The sequence below is a fragment of the Anabrus simplex genome, chromosome 5, assembly GCF_040414725.1.
Source record: "Anabrus simplex isolate iqAnaSimp1 chromosome 5, ASM4041472v1, whole genome shotgun sequence".
NCBI lineage: Eukaryota > Metazoa > Arthropoda > Insecta > Orthoptera > Tettigoniidae > Anabrus > Anabrus simplex.
This window is the reverse complement of record NC_090269.1, coordinates 148,407,124-148,434,566: the sequence shown is the minus strand read 5'-3', so window position 1 is coordinate 148,434,566 and position 27,443 is coordinate 148,407,124. Positions and strand designations below refer to the sequence as shown.

The 27,443-nt window shown below is 39.9% G+C and overlaps 1 protein-coding gene across 2 annotated transcripts in view; it reads right to left on the bottom strand.

Moving 5' to 3' along the window:
* Nucleotides 1-27,443, bottom strand: part of LOC136873861 (valine--tRNA ligase) — a 292,221-nt gene that overhangs the window by 13,825 nt on the left and 250,953 nt on the right. For both annotated transcript variants that reach the window (XR_010860187.2, XM_067147153.2), the window contains exons 15-17: nt 17,577-17,691; nt 17,320-17,498; nt 13,717-13,863 (exon numbers count right to left, since the gene is read on the bottom strand). Coding sequence is in view for 1 of the 2 variants with exons in the window: in XM_067147153.2 (XP_067003254.2) it covers nt 13,717-13,863; nt 17,320-17,498; nt 17,577-17,691 (441 nt within the window). In the remaining variant the exon portion in view is untranslated. The remainder of the gene's footprint in view (nt 1-13,716; nt 13,864-17,319; nt 17,499-17,576; nt 17,692-27,443) is intronic.

The window sequence follows — 27,443 nt, the reverse complement described above, 5'->3', positions numbered from 1 at the left end:
GTCAGTCAGTCAGTCAGGCAGGACAAGTTATTTTATATATATAGATTTACTATAAAACATATTTAATAAAAAATGGCATTACAACATTCACTGAAATGCCTCACAAATAATCAGTATGTTCAATATGCCCCAACTTCTTTGAGATGAACCTGTTCGCCTCAAACTCTGCAAAAAAAGTCAGAATGGTCACTTGTTTCAGGTTTGTGTCAGTAGATTATCTCCTTCAAACATCCCCGCAAGAAGAGGTTGCAGGTATTAAGATTAGGGATATGTGGTGGCCAGACTGAGACGCACTGAAAACATTCAGGATATCGATGGGACATCACATGGGACCCCGAAAAGTTCATGCAGGAAGTCTGTAACATTTGCTGGGTGTGGATGAGCTTCCATTTTGCTTGAACCATTGAGTCTGTATTGATAACTCGTAAAATGTTGTGGTAGGAAACTGTTTTGCAATATGTCCATGTAATACACACCTGACTGTGTCAATGAAAAAAATTGGTCTGATAATTCCATGACTGGAAATTGCAGCCCACACACTCACTTCCACACCATGACTCTCAACCTCGTGCACTGAACCGTGTTGTACAGTACGGGATCACCCACGCAGCAAACTGTTGAGCAGACACGCTTGAGATGGGGCCATTTTCTCTCAACGATATTGCCTTCAGTTTCAATTTGGCTGACCAGTCTATACACAGTCCGCCGGCAGGGAGGCCACTGGGTACCGAAATGAACACGAAACCTTTCCTGAGTCCAAACTACTATCTTTGTTTCCACATAAAACAACATTGTTTTCACCTTCTACTCACACGTCAACCTCCCTTCATCTGCCATGCTGTATTACTGGAAGCTGGTACGCATGCATAACGTGCTGCCATCTATCGAATTATGCATGAAATAAGATTTCTGTTCATAAAAGGGCATGGTTCTGAGCCCCTACTTACACATTCTATAAACCATTTTTGATGTATGACATTTCATGTACCCCGCTGTATAAACAGAGAAACTTGGAATTTTGCTGTTTTGGCTTCCTTAATATTGCTACGCCACTGAAAACGGGCAAAACACAAGGAGGGACTGAGGTAGTAAGCCAATACAGTACTATAGTTTATCACAGTTGGAAGAGAACACTCATAGCATTGTTTCGTCTCTAGTGTGCATTTGTCTGCCCTTACACATGTATGTTATGAGAGTTGATTAGACAGTTCCTCTAGCATCAACCACAACTTAAATACAGAGTTTCAAGAAATTCAGTTCGGTCATTTTTCCGTGATGTCAGTTATACTGCAGATATAGCGTATAGATCCCTGGCTGATGTAAGGGTTGATGGTCTTCACACCGGGATCAATTCCGAGCTGAGTCGCATCTGGTTAATTCATCCGGCTCAGGTACTAAGTGTTTGTCTTAATACATGTCTCTTCATTCACATGTAACACATAACAAAAACCTGCAACTCCACACAGAGTCTGGCTGTAAAACTAAGCCAAATGTGAGAGAAAGACAAGAAGAAAACTGTAGATGTAAGAAGTGGGACAGGGCTGCACAGGCAACATTAATCCCCAGATGAGGATGTCCATTGTCTAGATCAGGGGTTTCCAATTTGTAAGGGCTCGAGTGCCATACTGAAAACCTTAGTCATGTTCGCGGGCCGCACTTAAATAATAGGCCAATTTTTGTAAAATTCTGCAAATAGTAGGCCTACAGAAGTACCATTATGAAACAATAATATGCATAATTTAATTGAAATAAAGGTTTGATCATTTTAATTACTTACGTAAAACATTATTTTAGAACTGCATAAAAGAGTGAAATTTGGAGTCGGGCTGAGTGGCTCAGATGTTTGAGGCGCTGGCCTTCTGAAGCCAGCCTGGCAGGTTCGATGTTAGATCATTCCAAAGGTGTTCAAATACGTCATCTTCGTGTCAATTGATTTACTGGCACGTAAAAGAACTCCTGCATGACAAAATTCCAGCACCTTGGCATCCCCGGAAAACATCAAAAGTAGTTAGTGGGACGTAAAAACCCAATCATTATTATCTGAAATTTGGATATTAAATTTTTTTTAATGAAAAATAATGCATTCAGATAAAGTGCATTTTTAAAAACAGGAAATAATATTAAAGAGTGAACTAGTTTGCACGTGGATCTGTAACAAATATAAAAATTAATACTTTTTTGAAAGACCTATAAAATATTATTTTGTAACTATTCTTCACATTATTTATTAAAATGCTCTCCCGGGCCGCATTACATGGCTTCGCGGGCCACCATTTGGAAACCCCTGGTCTAGATGGTCGTGCATAGTGAGAACCATTGTGGATGAGAACTGCTCAAGATAGAAGAACCTGGAAGACGATGGGGGTGGTCTTTGCTCTGATGTAGAGTTTACTGCTGTCAACATGCTGCGGTGCATGCAGTCGCTGAAAGATGCCCATATAATGAGTGTATTGATCAAGGCGGATTTAAATAAACTATTATAAATAGTTATATTGTACATTCAGACCAGTCAATACGGACCAAACACAATATTAACCTATCATGGTTAAGTTTATTAACAGATGCCCATATAGTCGATGAATTATGTATAGACCATTTGGATATCAGAAAGCGATTAGTCTTACAGCATCAAATCGTAGAAAAGCTCATGTGTTGGTGTGGAGTGGTCACAGTTACTGAACGTGTACACATAGATACTGTGAACGGCTTCTCAAAAGTCACTTAATTGGAGAGTTTAGAAGCAGCTGAAGGCACAAAAGGTCTGACGTACACTCCACAGAATCCTTCTGTAGTTGTTGAACGTGTCTTCAGGGATGCAACCAGCCTGAGCAATGTTAACACCAGGGTCACATTTTTCAACTTCCACAGGTAAGCGTGCTAATGTTCAGGGAGAGTCTGAGTGTTTACCTTGATCTAATCCTAATGCCTTACGCTGAAAACTACTGAACACATGAAGCCACAGAGGCAAGCTGGGTTGGGTGACTCAGATAGTATATTCTAGCTCAGTCTGGTAGTATTTGAAGGAGCTCAAATACACCAGCCTTGTTTCAGTAGATTTAACACGACAAAATTCCACTATATTGACATCTCCAAAATTCTTAGAAGTAGTCAGTGGGTTGTTATTATTATTATATATATATAATTCGCTGGGGCCATCAAGGACCACGTTAAGTCTTTTTGCATTTGACACTGAACGTGGCCTTCTTTAGAGCCCAAACTTCCCTCATTCTTTGTGAGTGGGCCTGCTTACGCTCCTCTGTCCAAGGGGCACCGAGTCTTCTCTTCGGTTGCTCGTCTCGGTTTAGCCCGTTCATCAATATTTTCTTGCGGAAGAGATCTCTGTTAAGGGCATCTTCAGCTGAGATGTGTAGCATTTGCAGGTGTTCTTTGGTATTTCTAAACCAGGGAATTGTGGTTTTGGGGTTTGAATCAAAAAAGTGAAAGATTTCTTTAGTTAACTTTCTTCCGTCCATTCTTTTCAGATGACCGTAAAATCGTGCCTGTCTTTTTCTGATTGTGTCGGTAATTTTCTCTATTTTGCTGTATACTTCCTTGTTGGATCTCTTTTGATGGATTCCATTTCTGTACCTTGATCCCAAAATTCCTCTCACAATTTTGCGTTCTCTTTTCTCCAGTTCTTCAAGGAGTCCTTTGTTGGCATTTAGAGACAGGGTTTCGCTGCATATAGAACTACTGGCTTCAGAACTGTTTCATAGTGACATATCTTGGTGTTTTGGGAAAGGCATTTTTTGTTGTAGATTGTGCGGGATGTTTGGTAGGCTATTTCCAGTTTGCATACTCGCTCCTGAAGTGCTTCTTTGTCCAGTCCATTTTTCATGATGATCTCACCCAGGTATTTGAATTTGTCTGCTCGGGTGATGTCCCCGTATTTTGTATGGAGTTTTGATGGAGCCTCTTTGATGTTAGTCATTACTTCTGTTTTCTCAAACGATATCTGCAAACCAGTTTGTTCGGCAATTTCCTTTAAAATATCAACTTGAGCTCTAGCGGTTTCTATGTCGTTTGAGAGAACAGCAATATCATCGGCAAATGCTAAGCAGTCTGTTGCGATCCCCTTGGATTTGGTTCCTATTCTCAATGGACTGTAGTTGGTTTCCTGTAATCTCACCCGCCAGGTTCTGATGATCTTTTCAAGAACACAGTTGAAGAGTATCGGGGATAGCCCATCACCTTGTCGGACTCCTGTTTTGATGCCAAAGGAATGCGAGAGACATCCGTGGAACTTCACCTTGGATTTTGTATCGGTCAGGGTGGCTCTAATTAATGCCAGCAGTTTCAAATCAACTCGAAATTCATTTAAGATGTTTAGCAGGACTTCCTGGTCAATGGAGTCATATGCTTTCTTAACACATGGGTGACGGGCCCCGAGAAATCTCGTACTACGCTCGCCAGCGGTAGGTGATGGGCCCCGAGAAATCTCGGTTTTATTCACGACATTGTTTTCGGTCTTCCTGTGACATCTCTTGACCATATCTTGAACTATTTCGGACGTGCACATTGAGTAGAATAAGTCATAGTTGTATATCTGCCACTTTTCTTTTATTCACGGCCTCTTTTATTCTTTGATTTAGTTTCGAAACGTCGACTTTCTTTCTGCCGGTTCAGTCAATGACAAGATGGAGCGCCCGCAGAATTCGGTGTTAGCCGACGACGATATTTTAGAAGAATTATATGCCGATGATCGTTCAAATGGAAATAGTCTAATGAATTAGTGGAAACTGAATGTGAGAGTGATAGTGGAAGTGATATTCAAGCCTCTACACGCCGTAATTTACCTAGTGTACTTATTTATTCAAGTGATTCTGACGACGACAACCATGTAAACATTAATGATGTGTTAGGAATTGACGCTGAAGATGGTTTTGTAAAGGCAGATCGACTACTACTAGGGGCATTGAAAAGTACCCATACCAACTTTAAAGATAAAATATTGACTGGTTTAATATTTATGTACATCTTTATAATCAAGTGCACCCTAGTATGCTTAGTAGAAAATTGTCCGGTCCACAGGGTATGTGACAAGCTCAAGCATCCGGTCAGCAATGTGTTAAAGTCCCCAAAGACAGACACATACTGCTTGGACCTTAGTGTACTGTACAATATCTGATGATCGTTTTGAGATTTTGGATCTGTTCAGCTGTTGAGCGACCTTTTCTGAACCCTCCTTGGTATTCACCTATTTGATGTTCGACTTGTGCTTCCAAACGCTCCAGGATGGCAAGTGATAGAATTTTGTAAGTCACGGGTAGCAAAGATATTCCTCTGTAGTTGTTGATGTTCTTCATGCTGCCTTTTTTGTGTAATGGATGGATCAAAGCTATTTTTCAATCTTCGGGTAGGGTCTCCTTGTTCCAAATTTCTTCTATTTGCTTTTGCAAGATATCAAGTGATTCCTCTGGGGCATATTTCCATAGTTCTGCTACTACTGAGTCTTCCCCTGGCGCTTTGTTATTTTTGAGACGGGCAATGTGGCGCTTGATTTCATCTCTGTCGGGTGGTCTGGAATCTGGGTACCTGAGTAAGGGTTCCTTGGTCTCAATGGCGATTTGCGGTTTAGAGCAATTAAGTAAATTATTGAAGTAATCTGCCAGAATGCTGCAATTTTCTTCATTTGACGTCGCCAGTGTACCGTCCTTTCGCTCAAAGCATAGAGATGGTGGTTTATAGCCAGTGAGTTTGCGTTTGAAGGCTCTGTAGTACTCTGTGCTTTCATTCTTCCTAAAGTTTTGTTCTATCTTTTCAATGACAGATTTTTCGTATTTATGTTTCTCAGTTCTGAACACCCTAGCTGCTTGGGCACATTGGGTTTTGTAGGTTTCCCAATCATTTTCTGAATTCGTAGAGTAGTACTGTTTCCACGCATTGAGTCTTTCTTGGAGGACTGATTCGCAGGTACCATTCCACCAGGCATGCTTTTTGCTTCTCTTGATTTCTGCAACGTCTTTGGCGGCCTCAACAAGGAGACTTTTGGCGTTGTTAAAGTCACAGTCATTTGGTCTAGCCTTCTCCTGGAACTCCTCGACCCTTTACCGAAGTTTATCATTGTCGAAGCGTGTGATCTGTTTGGTTGTCTTCCTTGTGTTTGCGGGAATTGGTTTGAATTTGATAAGAGACATATAATGATCTGAGAGCTTGGACGGGAGAACGCCAAGTCATTTGCTTTCTGGGTAGATGGCGAAAGTGGATCGACATGACCTGCAGGTTGTGATTTTCGCAAATGGACACCAGTCTTTTGCCGTTGGGATTGGTTCTTTTGTGAGTAGGGTAATTTCCTATAACTTTCTTGTACTTCTGTTCACGACCTAGTTGGGCATTGAAATCACCCAAAAGAAGCTTGACATGGTGTTTGGGGATTTTGTTTAATTTTTCATCCAGTAGGTCCCAGAAATTATCAACTTCGTCTAGATCAGACTTGTTCTTATCGTTTGTAGGAGCATGTGCATTAACTAGGGCATAGGGTTTGTTCGCGCATTTAATTGTGAGTATAGACAATCTGTCATTCACAGGTTCGAAATTTGCAACCGATTTAAGGATCTTGGTTCTAACAGCAAACGCGGTTCCAAGCATCACAGCTCCATTTAGGATTCCTCTTTGCGCTTTGCTCTTGAAAAATCGGTAGGCTTCGGATTAAAAAATCTCTTCATCTGGGTACCTTGTTTCCTGTAGGGCCATTATGGATATCTGATTTTCGTGAAGAGCTTTGGTGAGGGTTTTCAGCTTGCCAGTTTGTGTAAGTGAATTTATGTTGAAAGTTGCTAGAAAGGTTTTAGATTTTGGCCTGAGTTTTTGACTCTTCGGGGTACACCGAGACGCTCCGACTCATATCTTGCATGATGTCGAGTCTCCTCCAGAATCCGAACGAGACTCGTGCGCCGTGGCGTTCACGACGAGGGATTTATCCAAAGATTTACCCCCTGGGGTATGTTTCTTGAAATGTTGTGCCATCATGCTTTTTGACTTGACTTTGCTTTGGACGGGTACCCATCCTTTTACAACTAGGGTTGTTAGCCCTAGAGGTTGCCTCAAGATGTTTTTTGGCTTCTGGTCATTTACCAGTCTTCGCCGTAACCCTGGCAAGGGACCAGGTTTTTTTTTTCACGGTGGTATTTTATTTCCCTACTACCCTCTGACTCTGCTGGCGGCAGAGTCAGCGAGCTTCCCCAATTCCGATGGAGGTAACCGGTAAATCCCCACACGGGTATTATTATTATTATTATTATTATTATTATTATTATTATTATTATTATTATTATTATTATTATTATTTGATCTAGTAACTCTGGTGAAGTGTGCAAACACTTATGCTCTTGGAAATCTTATATATATAAAGCCACAAGGCTAACTGACTCACTGACTCACTGACCTTAATGTTTGCCCACTTCCGGGTGAGCTAGGAACTTGAAATTCGGCAGTCTGATAGCTTTTAGGCTGCAACCCAAGGAAAAATTCTAAAAAGTTTGAATTTTTCATATTTTGCCCCCCTTCCGCCCAATCAAAATATTGGACTGAAATTTCGTGTTAGACCCTTCCAGATGAGCTAGGAACTTGAAATTTGGTAATCTGATAGCTATTAGGCTGTAACCCAAGCCAAAATTTCAAAAAGTTCAAATGTTTTAAAATTAGACCCCCCCCCAGCGAAGCAAAATTATGGACTCAAATTTCGGGTACGACCCTTCCATTCCAGATGAGCTAGGAACTTGAAGTTCGGTAATCTGATAGCTATTATGCTGTAACCTAAGGCAAAATTCCAAAAAGTCAAATTTTTTATATTTAGCCCCCCACCGAATCAAAATATCGGACTCAAATTTCGGGTTAGATCCGTTAGTTCAAGATGAGCTAGAAACTTGGAATTCGGCAGCCTGATAGCTATTATTCTATAACCCAAGGAAGAATTCCACAAAATTCAAAATTTTCATATTTAGCCCCACCCCCCCCACCGAATCAAAATATCGGACCCAAATTTCGTGTTACACCCTTTCACCCAAACAAATAATCGGACTCAAAATTCGTGTTAGACTCTTCCAGCCGGCAAGCTGATACCTATTAGGCTGTAACACAAGGAAAAATTCCAGAATGTTCAAATTTTTCATATTTAGCCCCCCTCCCCCGCTCAATCAAATTATCGGACTCAAAATTCGTGTTAGACGCTTCCAGCTGGCAATCTAATACCTATTAGGCTGTTGCGCAAGGAATAATTCCAAAAAGACGAACATTTCATATTTGCCCCCACCCCCCGTGAATCAAGATATCGGACTCAAATTTCGGGTTACACCCTTCCAGATGAGCTAGGAACTTGAAATTCGGAAATCTGATAGCTATTAGGCTGCAACCCAAGGAAAATTTCCAAAACGTTGAAATTTTCCATATTTAGCTCCCCCCTTCTGACCAATCAAATATCGGATAGAAATTTCGTCTTAGACCCTTCCGGATGAGCTAGGAACTTGAAATTCAACAGTCTGATAGCTATTAGGCTGCAACCCAAGGAAAATTTCCAAAAAGTTGCAATTTTTCACATTAATCCCCCCCTCCGGCCCATCAAATATCGGACTGAAATTTCGTGTTAGACCCTTCCAGATGAGGTAGGAACTTGAAATTTGGCAATATTATGGCTATTAGCCTGCAACCTACGAAAGAATTCCAAAAAATTCAAATTTTAATTTCTGCCCCCTCCGTCCCAAACAAAATGGCGGACGCCATGATGCAGTGCCCTTCCAAATTAATATTTGGCAATGCTCTAGATCCAAGCCTGTACGCGACGAAGAAATTGCAACAAGTTCAAATTTTGAATATTTAACCCACTGAAAAATCGAGATATGAAGCCAAATTTAATGACGTTGCAGACTTCCGTTTCGAGCAATCTTGTGGCTGAACGGCAATTTCTATCAATAAAGGGATTGAACTTTCTTGCTCAAAATGATGAGTTCTTCAACTTTGGTCCTATGACGTTTTGTCGTATCTCGACCCCTTCTAGCGTAGATTGAGCTTCATTCCCCCATTTTTAGTCAATTTTGTTAAATTTCCATGTATTTTTTAATGATTAACACACTCATAAGAGAGACAGATGCACTAAGTTCAGCACGTACCCTGGCACGACCATTGGCCATATGTAGACCGACTTTCATTATTCTACTGCCTTGAATGTATGGGAAACTGAAGGAATATGCAGAAACACTAACCTAATTTCAGCATAATGTATGTTACTTAATCAATTTATGGTGAAGACGGTGGAGATACGGCAAAACCTCAAATAACCAAAATTGTAGGTTGTTGCATTGTCATCCAGCGTGCCAAGTTTCAAGACTGTAGCTGTCTGCTAAGTTGGCAAAGTCATTTTTCAACTTGTTTAAAGCGGACAAAATTTGACAGGAATCGAAACGTTCACCTCTTTCTTTGGTATAAGTAGGCAAGATACCAGAAAATGCCTAAGACAGTAATGTAGACGACTAAGGGGTCGTCTGATTTCGCAATCCGTACTTTGATAGGACCTACCGTTTTGCCGCAATAAATTTCCAAATCTAAGTCTGCACTATTTAGTGTGCACATTGCCTGGCTCTATATTATATATATAAAACCGTTTGGCTCACTGGCTGACATAAATGTTTACCCACTTCGGCATGAGCTAGAAAGTTGAAATTTTGGCAATATGATAGCTATTAGGCTGTATTGTAGAAAAGTTCCAAATGTTGATTTTTTTTGGTGTTTTTACTTCCCTTCCCTTAAAATAAATTGTTGACGATATGTTGCAGTGCGCCAGAAAATTAAAATTTGTCGCAGTTACAACTTTCGCCTGCAACCAACGGAGAAACTCGAAAGGGCTGCATTGTTTAACGTTTTTATCTCCAGAAAATATCGAAATCTGGAAGCAATTTTCATTATGGCGCTAACTAACGTTTCGAGTATTTTGGTGGCTAAACTGTAAGTCGTTCCGCCAAATGGATTAGAAGTTCGGATCCCATCATGAAGAGATCTACAACTTCTGACCTAGGAAATTTAGTCGAATCTTGATCCCTTATGCCGTAGATAGAGCTGCATTTTTCAATTTTAACGTAAATTTTTTATATTTTCCGTAATTAATTTTACTGTTTACACACTTATAAGACCCATAGATTCATGAAATTTAGCAGGCTCACTGGAACGTTTGTGGGTCACAGGTGATTCTAGAACCCTGTAAAAATGGAAAAAAAAAGTAAAACGAAAACACTGTACTCCTAATCCAAGGCTCTAAACAAATCTACGGTGAACTAGATGCAGATACGACAAAATATCAAATAACGGAAATATAGAGCGTTTCAACCACAATAAACCTCCCAAGTTTCAAGACTATAGCTCCCCGTTACAATAGAAAAATAATTTTTCTCTTGTGAGATTCGTACGTAATTTTCACCACGTCGAAACGTTTAACGCTATCTTTTCTATAAATCATGAATATGCAGTACGAGAAATATTAGAGGACCAAATATGTACGCGAATATATGTGCCGTCTTGTGGCGCAATCCGTTTTTCGTAACGAAGTACCGGTTCGTCACAGTAATTTTCCATGTGACCACGTGTAATGTAGAGGAATGGGGGGTTTGGGGGCAGAGCCCCCAACGAGCGAAAGCGAGTCTATATATATAAAATGAGAGTTCTGTACATTGCTCAGAATTTGTAGCCTCCGTGGCTCAGGCGGCAGCACGTCGGCCTCTCATTGCTGGGTTCTGTGGTTCAAATCGCAGTCACTCCATGTGAGTTTTGTGCTGGATAAAGCGGGGGCGTGACAGGTTTTTCTCCGGGTACTGCGGTTTTCCCTGTCATCTTTCATTCCAGCAGCACTCTCCACTAACATCTCATTTCATCTGTCAGTTATTAATCATTGCCCCAGAGAAGAGTGACAGGCCTCGGCAGCCGGCACAATTCCTATCCTCGCCACAAGATGGAGGCTTCATTCATTCCATCCATCCCTGATCTGGTCAATGACTGGATAACAGGTTGTAGGGTTTTCATTGCTCAAAATTTATTAAGAATGATTTTCTGTATCAGTCGTGTCCACAGGAACAAGGAAATGCACTTTATTTTCCATAATGTCTGTCTGTACAGACGTACAGGCATCATGAGAAAACAGCTGAAGGGAATTTAATGAAAATCAGTATGTAAAGTCGGGGAATGATAAACTACAATCCAGGCCATAATTTTATTAACGCTGAGTGAAATCGTAGTTTAGGGAAGGCCTAAAATTGAATTCTCAAATATTTATGTTATTAGTGGTTCTATCAATAAATACTACCTAAATAAAGTTATATAGAATTAAATTCCCAATCATGTATGTCTTATACATTTTTACCATACTGGCTATGATAACAGAGATATTATGAATTTGTATTTTTGTTACTAAGTCTATATCAATACCGAGCCAGAAGATAATAGGTAAACAGAATTTAATGAAAATCGGTATGTAGAGTCGGCTATAAATAATTTTATTCACCCTGGATGAAATGGTAGTTCAGCGGAAGGCGCCTAATTTGTAATTTTTAAATACCTATGTTATTGGTGGTATTGAAAAGTACTACATAACAAAAGTTAGAATACAATTTCCGATCATTTGTTTTATTCAGTTTTACCACACTGACTATGATAAGAGTGGTAATGATCAACAATAACATTAGAGTGACCATTGTTTGTTGTGATGTTCTTTGTCTCATCTTCTGCCAGTCATCTCTGACAGATGGAGTTCCTGCTGCGAACCGAGTATAACAGCCTGCCTGAATATTGGCAGGAAGTAGCTGGGGAGTAACACACTGATTCATCTATCACGGTTCATCATAGTATTCCAGCTATTTGATCCCTACTCTGAGGCGCTGATTGGAATGAGCAGTGTGCACACTTAGCGGAATAATAGCATAGATTGGCAGTGTAATACACTTCAGTATTAAGAGAAAATGTGTGGTTTTTCATTTAATCGTAACATTCCTGCTGAATTAAATTACTACTAACGTCATAGTAATGACCTATGTTGATTTCAGTTGGGAAAATCAGTCTTTCTGAGGTTATAAAAAGGCAGGTGGAGAGTGAGTGTCTGCAATTGTAATTAAAATTCTCCAACCTGATTGTGATTGATGGTAGACAAGACAGCCTACCATCATTTAATGTAAATTCCCTAACCCAGTCTTCACATTAGAAAAGACGTATGCTGACTTTCCCGTCGCCCTTCTGGTGTTGTATACAAGAAGCACGATATACAAAACACAACTAAAAAGTTTATTGGATTGCAGTCTTTCATACAATATACACAAAGTAAAGGGAATTTAGACTTGCTTCTTATAAGGATAATAACATAAGTAAGTTCACTGTTTGTCGTATGTACAATTAAGATCTTACATGTACAATGAAGTCTATCTTGACGAGATAGAGTGCCACAACTGAGTGGAAGTTTAGGATAGCAGATGGCTATCTGAAATTTGGGAAGTTTGAATTGAACTTGGTGCAAAGTTCATACCTGCAGAATGCTAGGCAGGTGAAGGCAAGTTACAAGGGAGGCGGGTATCTTGAGGCGTAGTTGTCCTGAGGTGAAACTTCCCGATCAGAATTCAGTCAACCTGTTCAGTACACATTTTCAAGAGGGATGCCTCCGTGTCTGACATACGGTGTTAGCCTGATCGCTGGACACAGTTGACTGCCTGGAGCGGTGGAAATGTCGCTCCAATATATACTCGCTGGCTGACGTCACATCACATACGTCAGCGCTCAGCTGGACACACACTTGTGACATCGAGTAGGTTTGATGCCGGAGCGGGCTGCGGACCTCCAGGTGGAGGACACCACAACATCTGGGGTAACGTTAAGAGCTATGCAATTTAATAGAATTTTACTTACAAAGTGTACACTACCTAACCTAGAATTCCGTAGCAAAGTATGGCTGCATCAGCTAGTATCAATATATGACTTGTAAATATGATGCAAAAGAATTTAAATATTATCCAAAATTTTATCAGAAAATTGTTCAAATTCCTAACTTTTTCTTGTCCTTCCTCCACTGATAAGCTGCTGCTCATACCTTCATATCTCATTCAATCACAAAATAAGAAAGGAAATGCTAAATAAACCACATCACTTGGCATTATTGGCAGAAAATGTGTGATAACACTCAGAGAATGGCTAAAACTATTACGACTTCTTTGGTCAAATGAATTTTCCAGCTAACTCATTCCTGGTTGCCAGCATTGTTATTGGACATTATGAATTTTCCAGCTAACTCATTCCTGGTTGCCAGCATCGTCCAATAACGGACCATTTACATTGATATTATAAATTTATTCATTCCGTACAAATATTTCAGGTTCCCTATGGGAATCAACATCTATATCATCTGATGGCCAAGCCGGCATCAATTGTTGGTAATGAGAAAAAGTCTTGCATAGTGCATTGGCACTGCCGGTGGCTCCAAGTAGCCTACGCAGTGGCATCTACTGTATACACTAGCCATGTGTCTTGGTGGGTGTGCTAAGTACCAACTGATGAGCCCAACTTTGCACACGGGGGCAAAACGCTGGCAACCAGGAATGAGTTAGCTGGAAAACTTATTATGTCCAGTAACGAACCATTTATATTGGTATTAGTAAAATAATATGACCAATAAATTAAACCATGTCATCCTGTTCACAAAAGCTAGACATATGTTGAATATAATTACAAGACCACCATCGTGTCACTCAGCCTTACCTTCTTACGATGCATGTCCTGAACTTCACGAGGAGCGCCTGACTTGTATCCAGCCTGTGATGTGATCTTCAGCATCTTATCAAGATCTTTAGTTAAAATCTTGTATTTTTTACCGATCTCATCCTTCTCCACTTCTGTGTCCTTACCCTGAAAATATATTAACACTTGTAATACTACCTCAGTCACCACAAGACAAAGAAATCATGGAGAGAGTGGTCATGAACTGGAGCAATTAAAAATGAACAAGGCAAACTTTTAGACATGATGATCTTTTGGGCTTTTGCAGTGTCAAGGAAACAAGGTGAAATTCTTTACATTTCACAGAGAACTTTGCTCTGCGTCTTCAGAAGAGAAGCTCGACTGTTCACGAGCAAGACTTCTGCATTAATGAAAGTTTGAGTTTAAGAATGCTTTACCATTGGTCTGTAATAAATGGTACTCTCATTGGTCACTAGATGGCTCACTGTACACTAGCATTCCAAGTGGAAGCTGACGAACTATGAATGATATTTGATGCAAAGAAAAGTATACAGTAGAACAAACAATTACTTCTAGGAATATTCATGGAAGAGGGGTTGAAGCATGTAACTATTTCTAGGCATTTATCAGAGGGGGTCTATGGATGTACAGAAGAATGAAAGAAATGTTTCAACAAGTATTAAATTTAATTAATGAAAATCATTAGTGTGTGTTTAACATGGAACAAGATTTTAAAGACCGCGATAACAACATTGAGAACAGTTAGAACTGTGACATATAAAGGATTGAGAGACTAATGTCACTGGGAGGATAAATTTAATTAACAATGGCTTATAACTAGTAATGATCAAAAAAACTAATATGTCTTTAAAGGGAATTACAATTTAAAAATTTGACAAGAACAGAATAACAAGGCTAGGTACCTGAAAGTAAGGAAGATCGATAAATAGAGGAGTAACCTTTCCTTCTTCAAATATTAGAAAAATTGACAATTTAAATATTCACAGTATATAGACAATGCACAACCAGGGAAAATATTGTAAGATCTGAACATTTTCAAAAGGGGAATGACACACCACAAGAAATACAGGTTTTCAAACTGTTCAAGAAGAAGAAGAAGAAGAAGAAGAAGAAGAAGAAGAAGAAGAAGAAGAAGAAGCAGCTCACAACGTTTGGCACGATCATCTAGTACTTCAGAAAAGGCCAAAATGTAGATTAATACTTATTAAAAAACTGAACTGGGAAGAAGCAGCTTACGCAGAAAGTTTAAAGGTCTCTCCTCCTACCTGGGTCATTGATGAAACTTCAGCGTAATGAAGTAAAGAGCCACCATGCAGACGCAGTCGAAATAGGTTCCAGTCTCGAACTGATCTGATGCACACTGACGAAGAGAGAAATGATGGCTGAGAATTTATAGCCGGCAGAGTGTGACATAAACAGACATAAAGGTAGGGGCAAGAGGGGAAAGAGACTGAAAAGTTCGAGAACATAGAAGAAGATGAAGACGCGTAAAGCGTAAGTAGAATTGTAGAGATCCGGGGAAGAAAGCGAGGTTAGAAACGCGTGCCATGGTATATTGGTGGCGGAAGGTACGAGAACATTACAGAGCTGACGACCCTGTCTAAGCTGCAATTACGATGTTTCTTGTTGCACCATAAGTGCATTACAAATTAACAGCAAGGTCATCAGACAAAACAGGGACAAATGTGGTAGAAGAAATAAATAGAAATAAAAATCAACAAAAGACCCAAAGGATGGAAGACTAAAACATAGCTGAAGAATGGAAAGAAAGTATGTAGAAAAAAATAGAGGATAATGAGTGTGAATCGGTGGAGGGGGAGCACAACAGGTGTACACACGTTATGAAAATATGACAGGATTCTATGGGAAGCTATGGAAATACGTAAAAATCCAAACAATTTCAACAGGGACATTGACTTTCAATTAAGTAATATGTGGTTGCCAGCCATTAAAGATGTCCTTTCACTACTGTTACCTCGTTTCAGTGTTTCCAAATTCGTACATTCTTCATCATCCGGTGGTCCATTCCAGGCTATGTGTTAAGTGTCATAAGCCCCATTCACAATGCGAACGTAACATAACGTAAACTAAAAATTATCGTTAACTTAGAAGTTTGCTGCCATGTTATCTGATGGAACCATTCACAATGCGCCGACGTAAATTTAACTTTGAGTCCATAAAATTAAGGGATTGCAAACTCCAAACTCCAAGAACGAGCCAATCAGAGCAGATGTAAACATTGTATTTTGTGCACGATATAATGACTTCTTTCGAGAAATACTTGTAATTCTCTTTGAAATCAATCTTTGTTTGTATGTATGATAAAAGGAAAAAGAAATACACAGACGCTGTACCAAAAGAGAAAACGTGGAAATAAATATGCTGTAGCAATGAAATCTGACGGTAAATGGGGGCAGACAAGCTCGCAGCACTGGCGACCGGGGGAATAACAATCCCCCCGTCATAGATAAAACAGTGTCCCTGTATATTTCCTAACATTATGACAAATTACTAGTTTACGAAAACGATATTATACCAAAACATCTCAACGGAGTGTGATAGCTAGGTGCACAGATGTTGGCAAAGGAGAGCTTAAACTTCTTTTTATTAGAAAAGTGGACACAAATCGTAGGATAGTGTCAAGACAGTTCAGGTTTCATCCGCATGTACACAACGAACAGATGAGGGTTATTTCTTGCAGTAGACCACCGAAATCACCCATTTTCTACTCAGTTGTTTAGTTCACCTTTTCAGGTACACAGCTCCCAGGAGCAAAGCAAGAGATGTTTGAAGTAATACGAATTCTGCTAGCACGTTGTTTGATTCCATGGAGGTATTAAAATATAAAACTGCGAGTTAGCCTAAAACCTGACTTCTGTGCTAAATAACGTGGCCATGTTTTGATTGGCTGCTGTGTACTCTTTACGATCATGTTGCGTTCCTCCATTGTGAATACTACAAAGTTTACGTTGATTTTACGGTTACGTTACGGCGTTAAGTTTACGGTTACGTTTGCTTTGTAAACGGGACCATACTTTCACAACATGTGCACACCTGTCATGTCCTCCCCACCACAGAATCGCACTCATTATCCTCTGTTTTCTCTACACACTTTCTTTCTGTTCTTCAGCTCTCTTCTAGTCTTCTATCCTGTGAGTCTTTCAGTGCACTTTGTTTTATTCTTTTTATTTCAATTTATGTCTTCTACCACATTCATTCCTGATTTGTCTGATGACCTTGCTGTTACTTTACAATGCACGTGTGGTATTAAAAGAAACGTCTTGGATGGCATCGTCAGCTCCCACTTGGAATGCCAGCGTACAGTAAGCCATACGGTGACCAACGAGAGTATCACTTACTATAGACCAACAGTAAAGCATTCTCATATTCAAGCCTTCATTATTGGAGAAGTCTTCCTAGTAAACAGTCGAGATTTTCTTCTGAAGACGCGGAGCAAAGTTATCGTGTGTTTTTCTCAATAATGGGGAATCTGTTAATGAAATTTTGCCCAGGAGTTTTGTTACGGCACGGAATGACTGAGCTGAAATAACAGTGACTTCCCGGATGTCCTGAATTTACTTGAAATAGGGAAGATGAACACACCTTAACAACGATATGTACTGAAGAGTTGGCTCCAGCTGTCTCTGCTACCGACGCTCTGAGCAAGGAACCAGGCAGTTCTTGTGAGATGGTTATAGTTCCACATCGTGCCAGCGTTGTAATTATGTCAGTATACTGTCTTATCAGTTCACACTGGCCTGCAGCATCATTCACGACGTAAACTGAGAAATTCAGAGAAAATAAATACAAATACATGACAACAAGGAAAGAATAAAGCATGAACACAGTAGTCTACCAACCTTCTGGCATCTTTGTCTTGATGTTATACAAGGATCTGAGACGTCGAATAGCAAGGACTACAGAATAAACCTCATCGAACTCGTTTTCTAAGTTTTCATCTCGGTATTCAGACCACTGAAAGGAAACACAGATGTGAACCACAAGAAGGCAGATAATTTTATACTAGCAGTTATAATAGAAAGTTTAAATGGACTTCTGTAGCTTAACATACACAATGGGTCAACAAGAAGTTACAAGTAATGGGAAGGAACAAACACAATAACAGGGGAGCAACATCTTCATGAACTGTCAAGATAGCTCCTCAACGAATGCTGTTGCTAAAAAAAAAAAAAAAAAAAAAAAAAAAAAAAAAAAAAAAAAAAAAAAAAAGAGCTTGTTAGGGGCTGAGAGAAAAGATGTGGAGATTGTGCTTGCCATTTGGTGTTTCCAAGTTTGAAATTGCAAGTTATAAATAATTCATGCTGATATGCTCCCAGGTCCTCCTTGATATTTCTAGTGTAGTATTGTGAAAGGTAATGCAGATAGTTTTAAGAGGAAGTATCACCGGCAACCATCCTCTCTCATGTCTGTAGTACACTATCAAATTTTTCTTTTAATACGTTCTCCACAAGAAATCTTGTCAAAGATTGTTCTACTTCGCTGAAGGCTTGACAAGATTTGAAAAGATCTGGTAAGGTTTAATAGCATTTTGTTTTTAAATGGAGGAACGGCAAGCAGGAGTTTTGGTTCTTGGACTTGGAGTGGGATATAGTTTTAAACACTTACATGAATCGAATAAAAATTATAGCAGTGCAACGGAGATTATGTCATGAAAACATACTAAGAATTCAATAATAATAATAATAATAATAATAATAATAATAATATGATGCAAAGATAGTCATAAATTGAATACTGATAAACACTGTTACTTATATTTTTCTTTTTTGCTATTGTAAATAGGGTTCTGGATGCTTCTGCAGCAGCATGTGAAGATTATGATGCATTTTTAAAACAAATTTATATATTATTCAGTTTTGGAGTACGTCATTATGTAGGGTCAATTTCTTGGAAATAAAGCAATAATAAATAATAATAATAATAATAATAATAATAATAATAATAATAATAATAATAATAATAATAATAATAACAACAACAACAACAACTCACTAACTACTTTTATGATTTTTGGAGATGTTAAGGTGCCGGAATTTAGTCTTCAAGGAGTTCTTTCATGTGTCCGTAAATCTACCAACACAGGGCTGACGTATTTGAGCACTTTCAAATAGCACCGGACTGAGCCACGATCAAACCTGCCAAGTTGGGACCAGAAGGCCAGCGCCTCAAGCGTCTGAGCCACTCAGCCTGGCAAAACACAAATTAAGACCGATTTTTATTTTTCCCTCCTAAAATTAGGGTGCACAGATTATTCAAGAGCACAGAGTATATACAGTAAGTTTTACCTTAAAGGGACTTGTTTATCTCTCTTACTAGATGTTAGAAAGAATGTCGGAATAGAAAACCTAAATGAGAGAATTGATAGGAATAAACTGAGATGATTTGGACATAAAGAGAGGATGTATGAAAAAGAACACCAAAACAGATGATGAAGGTGAAGTTGGAGGGAAAGGGAGCAAGAGGAAGATGTAGAACAAGGTGGAACGATTCAGTAAAGAAGAGTGCAAGAAGAAGAAACCTGGATAGGACAAAATGATGGAAGAGGAATTACGGAAAGAGAGAGAAAGATGGAAAAGTGTTGTAAATGTCCCGACCCAGCAGGAGCTGGATTAAGGGTAAAGGATGGTGATGATGAAAATGAAAATCCACAGCCTCTTTCCAGTCATGCAACCGGGTCAGGAATGGAATGAATGAAGCCCCATCTAGCGATGAGTACGGGAATTGTGCTGGCTGCCAAAGCCTGTCGCACTCCTCTGGGGCAATGATTAATGAATGACAGATGGAATGAAATGATAGTGGAGAGTGTTGCTGGAATGAAAGATGACAGGAAAAACCTGTCCTGGCTCCACTTTGTCCAGCACAAAACTGACATGGAGTGACCGGGATTTGAACCATGGAACCCAGCGGTGAGAGGCCAGTGCACTGCCACCTGAGCCACGGAGGGTCAGTACAATAAAATACTATAGTCAATAACTACATGCTCCCTTACCACTATTCATCATCAGTCTCCTGGTCATCACTAGCAGACTCCATTGTTTTCTTTTAATATTAAAAACATATTATCAACAGAGGAACAATGATTTATGTCAGCTTTTAGATGTCAACATTCATCCTGTGTTTATTTACGCCGTGCTCAAGACTTTTAGTGGCAAAGACTTTTTAAACCATTTGTTAAAATTTTTTCACTCCTATTTTATTATCTGACCATCAAGTCTCTAACTTGTAAATTTCGTGAGAATGATTTTTAAGTACCATCACGTTGTATATTTCTCCCATTTTATGTTATTTTATTACTAATGGTCTATATTTGTATTGTAATATATATATGATAGTGGAGAGTGTTGCTGGAATATATGATGATGGTGTCCAAGGACATCGAAACCGGTCCCTAATAAAAATGTTCTGATCTTGTATTAGCAACATATTTTGTATTGATATAAGGTGGATCATTTGTACTCTCCTTTATTGTGTGTCCATTGTTTTCCACAGAGCTTCACCCTCAGTTCCGTCACATGAATTTATGATACCATATATTTTGAAGGATTTTTCAACCAGTATACAGTGGGACAAAATTACAAAATACAACATTTTCTTGTTTCGATTTCTTCCTTAAGAAATTGTAGGCAAATAACCAGGGATAATGAATTTCAGCCCTGGTGACGACATATAAACAGATACAGATAGCATTAACGCTCCTTATCTTCCCTTTCTGGATGTGGCTGTCTGGCTTACTGCTAGTGGTGTTTTAGCCGGTTGCTAACTTAGTATCAGTGAACAATAGCGAATATCTGAAGTATGGAAAAGAATGCTATAAGTATGCAACTTCATGTTAATTTAATTGAAACATAACTATTTTCATCACTATAATGATGAAGGTGAAGCAATATGAACAGCACATGAAATTCTACAACATTTACTGTACATAGAGTTATAAAACATTCCTGTCTGCATTTTGGTGCCACAATATAGAGCAATTCATGAATTTTAAGGCTAATGTCTCAGTACGTGCACTTCCTTGCACTCTTCGTAGAAAAGTAACTCTGTTTGCAGTGGCGTATGTTCTACCACGACCCATAACAACACACCGTGAGCTGTGTGGGACAAGAAACAGAGGGAAAATGAGCTCGTGGATTATGTATTATCGAAGATGAACATTCAGGACTGCTCTTCAGATGTTTTACAGTACCTTATACTGATAGTGAGTGTTTTCAAATACAAATTTTAAGATCGATGGTAACAAAGTTAGAGGATGAAAGACATGTTTATAAGAAAAAAATCCAATTGGTCTGCAAAGGATTTACGTATTTCTAAAGAAGTGCATAAAACTGCACCATCTAATCTTCAATCTAATAGTTCCATCCATCTTCAGAGTTGGAAGGCCTAGAAAACTCTTCGAAGATAGCGGATTGAGAACTAAACGGAGAAGGTTAGATACTTTAACCCAATGAGTAGTACCGCCGTCTATTCACGTTTCATGTTGAATGCTTGAAATTGTTTTGTGACATCGTACTGGCAGGTTTTAAGAACAAAGCTAGGGGATGTTTGATATGTTCAGTGAACATTGTTCCATGTTTTAATTTTAATTTTTAAAAAAAAATGTTATTTGCTTTACGTCCCACTGACTTCTTTTACGGTTTTTGGAGATGCCGAGGTGCGGAAATTTAGTCCTGCAGGAGTTCTTTTACATGCCAGTAAATCTACCAACACGAGGCTGGCATATTTGAGCACCTTCAAATACCACTGGACTGAGCCAGGATCGAACCTGCTAAGTTGGGGTCAGAAGGCCAGCGCCTCAACCGTCTGAGCCACTCAGCGTGGCATTCCATGTTTTATCACATCTCGTATGTTCTGTGATGAAGTTCTGTTGAAGCATTCGTAGTTATGTAACCTAAATTATTACACGATTGTGCTAAAAATTACAACAACCGGGAACTGTTTTCTTTTGTTGTTTCTGTTGAGTGCATTGCATGACTATTCCTTGACAATACACATTATTTTTCTTTTCCCCCCATCTCTGGTTTCCGTAGAAACAACCACTCTCTGATCGTAAACAAATACGCATCGTAATGGCGGGATTGAATCGAGGATGCGAGCTTGCTCCACAACATATAAGTAATATTTTGACTTTGCCATAAGACCTGTCTGTGTTGTTGCAATGTAAAGCAACTGAGTGAAGCTTTTATATAAGGTACATGGAACATTTTAATGCCAAAAAACATAATAAATACTCGGCAATGAGCACCCACATGAAGGAAACTGGACACCGTTTCACTTCAATAGAAAAAGATCTCACAATAATCGGGAATATGGGCAAAAGTAAACTTTTGAATGAATTAGAGAGTATTTACATTTTCTTGGACAGGACATATAATAAAGATCGTAATCTTAATGACGACACGGAAGTCAGAAGTCCGCTACATATTTTAACGGCTAAGTTATTAAATAGAAAATTCTAAATTCCCATGGAGGGAATTAGATATTTTTCACCAACAGAGCATGTCAAAAATGTCAAAAACAGATCAGATGTAAGGCTTTTCAGGTGTTTGCTCTATTAACCAGCGTTTCATCTTAGGACTGACACTACGACTCATCAGAGTGGGATGTGTCAGACCCTACCCACTGATGCTGGGGTGTATGCAGGTGAACTTATCAGAAGCCCTTATAAGAGGCACAGTCTGATAACTGCATACGGGAGATAAATCTCCACAATGGAATTATTGCCCGCCTAGCAATTCCGAATGGAAAATTCTAAATTCCCATGGAGGGAATTAGATATTTTTCACCAATAGAGCATGTCAAAAATGTCAAAAACAGATCAGATGTAAGGCTTTTCAGGCGTTTGCTCTATTAACCAGCGTTTCATCTTAGGTCTGACACTAGACTCATCAGAGTGGGATGTGTCAGACCCTACCCACTGATGCTGGGGTTAGGGATGGCAACGATATACGAAATACCGATATTTTCCTTTCGATTTATCGGTATATCGATACCGAAATTTTGATTCAATTTATCGCACAATATAACGGTTTTTCCATAAATGTATCGTTTTTCTTTGAATTATTATTTTCATAAATACATCTGCACTAGAGAAAGCCGATAATTCTTCAAGATCTGGTGCTAGTGAAGGTGGAATTGCAACCTGGAAATATGCAATCTAATCAATACCTTGCTCTGAGCCTCTGACAGGCTTGACTATAATTCGAATACAAACGGTGGACACCGTTGTCTACATTACGTGATTAGTGATAAGGCCTCCGCATGGCAGTTCAGACGGCGCAAAATACGTTCTAGTTCCAAAGTCGCCGCTAGACTTCGTGTTGGCCCTCCATTGTTTAACAACACAGACGTATAAGGAAACTGTGAAGCAAAAAGGTAAGTTAGTGAGTTTTAAGGTGAGATAAGCCTTAAAATTAATTATAAGAGGTGTTGTCTTGTGTATTCAGCTTGGGGTAAGTATATGGTTTATATTTAAACGTAAGATTAAGAAAATAGAGGCCTCCGTGACTCAGGTGGCAGTGCGCCAGCCTCTCACCACTGGGTTTCGTGGTTCAAATCCTGGTAACTCCATGTGAGATTTGTGCTGGAAAAAGCGGAGGCAGGACAGGTTTTTCTCCAGGTACTCTGGTTTTCCCTGTCATCTTCCATTCCAGCAACACTCTCCATTATCGTCCGGCTCCATGGCTAAATGGTTAGCGTGCTGGCCTTTGGTGACAGGGGTCCCGGGTTCGATTCCCGGCAGGGTCAACAATTTTAACCATAATTGGTTAATTTCGCTGGCACAGGGGCTGGGTGTATGTGTCGTCTTCAACATCATATCATCCTCATCACTTCGCGCAGGTCGCCTATGGGTGTCAAATCAAAAAGACCTGCACCTGGCGAGCCGAACTTGCCCTCGGAAACTCCTGGCAATAAAAGCCATACGCCATGTGTTTTTCTCCACTATCATTTCATTTCATCTGTCAGTCATTAATCATTGCCCCAGAGAAGTGCGACAGGCTTCGGCAGCCGGCACAGTTCCCATCCTCGCCGCTAGATGGGGCTTCGTTTGTTCCATTCCTGACCTGGTCAAATGACTAAACAAGCTGAGGATTTGCATTAAGAAAATGTTTTGTGCATAAATATACAAAGCCGAGAGAGAGTTTATTGTAAACATTATATTCACAGGATGTTTATTGTGCGCGATAAACAATGGTTTATTGCTGTGTAACATTCTGCCAAAGTAAACTTCAGAAAGCTAGTGGCATTTCTTTCCACAAGCAAATGTAGAACTACGAGAAAAATGGGTCAAAATTATATCATGTCGGGGTGACGAGAAGAATAGCATGTGGCAACCTTTCTCGAAGTCTGTAGTATGTAGTGAACACTTTGAAAGCACATGCTTTAGCATTTTTACTAACATTTTTTTTTTGCTGTTGGCTTTACGTCGCACCGACACAGATATGTTTTATGGCGACGATGGGACAGGAAAAGGCTAGGAGTGGGAAGGAAGCGGCCGTGGCCTTAATTAAGGTACAGCCCCAGCATTTGCCTGGTGTGAAAATGGAAAACCACAGAAAACCATCTTCAGGGCTGCGGACAGTGGGGTTCGAACCTACTATCTCCCGAATACTGGATACTGGCCGCACTTAAGCGACTGCAGCTATCGAGCTCGGTTTTACTAAAACTAGCCACAATCAATGCCAACACCTTTTTCAGGGTATCCATCATATTTGCATGGCAAGACTACGCTATGTACTACTACTAAAATGTTCTCATTCCTCCCCTGAAGGAGGAGGCGGGCTTCTTAGACGGTGACGCCGTCTCTCAGGCTGGGAGATTTGTCACGTTGAAGGAGATGCTCGGAGAAGGTGAGGGGGTTGGTAGCCGTGGCCTATACCAGAAGTTGTTCCGGCATTCACCTTAGAGCAGGGGAATGGAAAAACACGGAAAACCATTCTCAGGACAGTCGACAGTGGGGACCAGCCGTGAGGTCCAGCCCTGTCCCGTGTTCCGAATACAGAGGTGAAGAGCCACGGTAGAACCGTGGCCACCCCTCCTCTGTTCGGTTGGCCGGTCGCAGTGCAGAGCTGTGTGACCTCGGGCCAGCCGTGGCCACTTGCGGACCGAGATCCACCCTGCATTCATCGACGTAGGTTATGTGAATACTGCAGTGTTTTAAAATATACTATGGGGTATTTTCATTTTTATTAGGACGTGAACTTTCTGTTTCGGAAGTATAACCCTAGCAACCGTGCAGGCTGGTGCTCATCTGAAATTAGCAGCCATTGGTGGATATATTCCATGGATAATTAAACCGCGAATTCCAGTAGCAAGATAAACTCAACCAACCAGTCGCGTGCAGAGGCAGAATACCAATATTGATATTTATGCATTGAGGTATGATGATATTGTAATTGGTCTTGGACTCTTGGGTTATCATTCACGATATATCGATACCGTTTGAATATACCGATATATTATGTGCAATAAATATCGCTTATCGAAAATAAGCTTTCAATATATCGCAATATCAATATATCGGTATTTAAAAAAAAATTGCCATCCCTAGCTGGGGTGTATGCAAGTGAACTTATCAGAAGCCCTTATAAGAGGCACAGTCTGATAACTGCATACGGGAGATAAATCTCCACAATGGAATTATTGCCCGCCTAGCAATTCCGAATGGAAAATTCTAAATTCCCATGGAGGGAATTAGATATTTTTCACCAATAGAGTACGTCAAAATTGTCAAAAACAGATCAGATGTACGACTTTTCAGGCGTTTGCTCTATTAACCCATATGCACCCACCCGCTCTTTGCTCTGACATTGCTAGGAATCCGTCAACTTTTTAGTATGCAACCTGGGTGTTGCAAGCTTTCGGTTAAAACAGTATAGTGGGTGATCAACTGCGCGTATTGTCATGGGACCTGTTTTATATTATTGAGAAATTCCACACTATTACTCATGACACAAAAACCAGAACAATACAGAAATATCACACATAAAAAAAATCCCTTTGGAATCTTAAATTTTTCATTAACTTATCTCACCTCGGAAGTTCTTTAGTGTGTGTTATGGCCTTGATTATACCACACAAGTCTAACATTCGCCTGATTTTGAAATAAGGAAATAATAGAAAACCAATACGACATGAGCCTAACATTTGCCTGATTTGGAAATAAGAAACTAATGGGAAACAAATCACGAGTAAGCGATTGATGAGATTCGAACCTATATCCCAAATACGAACTTACAGCCATATATTTCTCACTCGGTGTATTATTATTATTATTATTATTATTATTATTATTATTATTATTATGTCTGAGGATCAGAGGTAAAGTGTTCGCATCCAGGTACCAAGATCAAAGGTTCAAATCCGACAGTTGCCATTGGATCTTGACGGGCGGGAGAAAGTTCATTTGGCATGCCATATTACTAGGCGAAAAATCTCTGGTGATATATTTCGTGTTCATTCTTGCACAGGGTCACTAATAACTTCTTCCTCACTAACACTGCTGAAATCAGAGCCTAAAACATCAAATATGCTTTGAATTTCGCTATTACTGAGCATGATGTAGATGTTCATTCCCATAGGGAACCTAAAATATTTGTCCTGAATAAGTAAATTTATAATACCAATATAATGGTCCGTTATTGGACATTATAAATTTTCCAGCTAACTCATTCTTGGTTGCCTGCGTTTCGCCCTCGTGTGCTAAGTTAGGCTCGTCAGTTGGGACTTAGCACACCACCCAAGACGCAAGGCTAGTGCATACCGTGGAGGCCACTGCATAGGCTACTTGATGGCCAGGCAGGCATCAATTTTTGGAAATGAGACATAGCTCTCATAGTGCATTGGCACTGCTGGTGGCTTCAAGTAGCCTATGCAGTGGCCTCCACGGTATGCACTAGCCTTACGTCTTGGGTGGTGTGCTAAGTCCCAACTGATGAGCCTAACTTAGCACACGAGGGCGAAACGCAGGCAACCAAGAATGAGTTAGCTGGAAAATTTATAATGTCCAATAACGGACCATTATATTGGTATTATTACTAAGCATTTCGCACGAGTAAGCAACTTCCTTCTCGGCCATCTTGTCAACAACAGAGTACAGATTTCTCGATCGATATTTTAATCATTTCTCTTTGCCAAAGAAGCATACCAGAGCACTCTGGTAACACTTTGAGACACCAAGAACAGATTTCAATTAGAAATGTTTCCGGTAAAAGCCAACAGATGTCACAAATGTCTCCAATATGGGACCTTGCATCCCGGGGTACCAGTCCGCTTGTGGAGTCCTGGCCCAGCCGCTTGAGCGCGTACCAGTCCACTTACATGTGCATAGGGGTTAACCAGCATTTCATCTTAGGTCTGACACTAGACTCATCAGAGTGGGATGTGTCAGAACCTACCCACTGACGCTGGAGTGTACGCAGGTGAAGTTATCAGAAGCCCTTATAAGAGGCACAGTCTGATAACTGCATACAGGAGATAAATCTCCACAATGGAATTATTGCCCGCCTAGCAATTCCGAATGGAAAACTCTAAATTCCCATGGAGGGAATTGGATATTTTTCACCAATAGAGCATGTCAAAAATGGCTAGGCGGGCAATAATTCCATTGTGGAGATTTATCTCCCGTATGCAGTTATCAGACTGTGCCTCTAATAAGGGCTTCTGATAAGTTCACCTGCATACACCCCAGCGCCAGTGGGTAGGGTCTG